The sequence below is a fragment of the Procambarus clarkii genome, chromosome 66, assembly GCF_040958095.1.
Source record: "Procambarus clarkii isolate CNS0578487 chromosome 66, FALCON_Pclarkii_2.0, whole genome shotgun sequence".
NCBI classification, from domain to species: domain Eukaryota; kingdom Metazoa; phylum Arthropoda; class Malacostraca; order Decapoda; family Cambaridae; genus Procambarus; species Procambarus clarkii.
In genome coordinates, this window is record NC_091215.1 from 15,492,514 (window position 1) to 15,495,343 (window position 2,830).

Here is a 2,830-nt window from a genome sequence, read left to right on the forward strand (position 1 = left end):
ATATATATATATATATATATATATATATATATATATATATATATAAATATATATATATATATATATATATATAAATATATATATATATATATATATATATATATATATATATATATATATATAAATATATATATATATATATATATATATATAAATATATATATATATATATATATATATATATATATATATATATATATATATATATATATTTATATATATATATATATATATATATATATATATATATATATATATATATATATATATATATATATATATGTTGTACTTAGTAGCCAGAACGCACTTCTCTGCCAACTTTGCAAGGCCCGATTTGCCAAATAAGCCAAATTTTCATGAATTAATGGTTTTTCGACTACCTAACCTACCTAATCTAACCTAACCTAACTTTTTTGGCTACCTAACCTAAAATAACCTATTAAGATAGGATAGGTTAGGTAGGGTTGGTTAGGTTCGGTAATATATCTACGTTAATTTTAACTCCAATAAAAAAAAATTAACCTCATACATAATGAAATGGATAGCTTTATCATTTCATAAGAAAAAAATTAGAGAAAATATATTAATTCAGGAAAACTTGGCTTATTAGGCAAATCGGGCCTTGCATAGTAGGCCGAGAAGTGCATTCTGGCTACTAGGTACGACATATATATATATATATATATATATATATATATATATATGTCGTACCTAATAGCCAGAACGCACTTCTCAGCCTACTATTCAAGGCCCGATTTGCCTAATAAGCCAAGTTTTCATGAATTAATGTTTTTTCGTCTACCTAACCTAACCTAACCTAGCTTTTTTTGGCTACCTAACCTAACCTTACCTATAAATATAGGTTAGGTTAGGTTAGGTAGGGTTGGTTAGGTTCGGTCATATATCTACGTTAATTTTACCTCAAATAAAAAAAAATTGACCCCATACATAATGAAATGGGTAGCTTTATCTTTTCATAAGAAAAAAATTTGAGAAAATATATTAATTCATGAAAACTTGGCTTATTAGGCAAATCGGGCCTTGCATAGTAGGCTGAGAAGTGCGTTCTGGCTACTAGGTACGACATATATATATATATATATATATATATATATATATATATATATATATATATATATATATATATATATATGTCGTACCTAGTAGCCAGAACTCACTTCTCAGCCTACTATGCAAGGCCCGATTTGCCTAATAAGCCAAGTTTTCTTGAATTAATTGTTTTTCGACTACCTAACCTACCTAACCTAACCTAACCAAACTTTTTCGGCTACTTAACCCAACCTAACCTATAGAGATAGGTTAGGTTAGGTTAGGTAGGGTTGGTTAGGTTCGGTCATATATCTACGTTAATTTTAACTCAATGAACAAAAATTGACCTCATACATTATGAAATGGGTAGCTTTATCATTTCATAAGAAAAAATTTAGAGAAAATATATTAATTCAGGAAAACTTGGCTTGTTAGGCAAATCGGGCCTTGTATAATAGGCTGAGAAGTGAGTTCTGGCTACTAGGTACGACATATATATATATATATATATATATATATATATATATATATATATATATATATATATATATATATATATATATATATATATATATAATGCCTTACCTATATATATATATATATATATATATATATATATATATATATATATATATATATATATATATATATATATATATAGCTATACCTATATATACCTATATATATATAATATAATATATATATATATTTATATATATATATATAGTCTTATCACCTGACCCAGTGCGGAGAATGAACCATGGAGGTTCGAAACGTTGTGCAAATTGTATAAATAAGTGTAATACATATATATATATGTGTGTGTGTGTGTGTGTGCTGATATTACCGTGGTATCCTTGGAGATATCCGAAACACGCCGCTATGATAAAGAAAGAAATTCAAGAACGAACGGGAAATGAACCTTCAACCCAGCAGAGTCACCCAGCACCCCTTCATACCAAACCCGACCCTTCAAACCCATTGTCGGATGATGCTCCAGCTCCTGGTCCGGCCTCGGACATTGCTGTGAACGATACTGAACCTACTGCAGCTGCAACATCTGCTCCTGACACGGTAGCAACCCAGAAGCCGACGACTTCTCATCCACCATCTCCTGTTACATCTCCACCCACAGTACATACATCCACTGAACCTTCTACATCTGCAATAAGTCCTACTGCTGCTACTAAACCATCTGGAACATTACTTTCAAGACCCACATCTCCTGGTATGTACTCATCTGACTCATCAGATGAGGATGTCTCTGTGGGAACGACATCTCCACCTTCACAGAAATACAACTATTCATCTGCCGATTTTCTTTATGACTCTATTGATCCCACAGCAATGTCAACACGAAGTCGGACCGCCAAGAAAGACAAGCCGAAAACAAAGACCAAAGATCAGAGCTTTCTCCCACCATCAAGAAAGAAGTAAACCAATGAAGTAATCAACCTTCAATTACCATCAACTGCCAGCTGCTTGCGTTCCTGGCCTCTGTGTGGACTGCAAATGACGCCCTACTCAATTCTACTTCCATCTACTCAAGTTCTAATCCGCGGTGGTTGGGCCACCGATCTTTCATCTCCCCTCTTCACCTCATCTCCAGATCCTAGCTCAAGATTTCTGCAACCTCGCCCCGTTCTTCCATCCCCTGCTTGCCAACTCTATGGACATTTTCATTTCATTTCATCTGTTCACTTGAGAATGAACCATGGAGGTTCGAAACGTTGTGCAAATTATATAAATAAGTGTAATACATTCTATAGTAAATCACTTC

General features: G+C 32.0%; 1 protein-coding gene across 1 annotated transcript; it reads left to right on the plus strand.

The window, feature by feature from the left end:
- The first annotated feature begins 1,932 nt into the window (after nt 1-1,932).
- LOC138355205 (uncharacterized) lies at nt 1,933-2,487 on the plus strand. Its single transcript, XM_069310058.1, has one exon. The coding sequence runs from the start codon at nt 1,933-1,935 to the stop codon at nt 2,485-2,487; it is 555 nt and encodes a 184-aa protein (XP_069166159.1).
- Nucleotides 2,488-2,830: the final 343 nt, after the last annotated feature.

What these genes read in the sequence shown, in the direction of transcription:
- LOC138355205 (XM_069310058.1), top strand. Translation starts at nt 1,933, where the DNA reads ATGATAAAGAAAGAAATTCAAGAACGAACGGGAAATGAACCTTCAACC.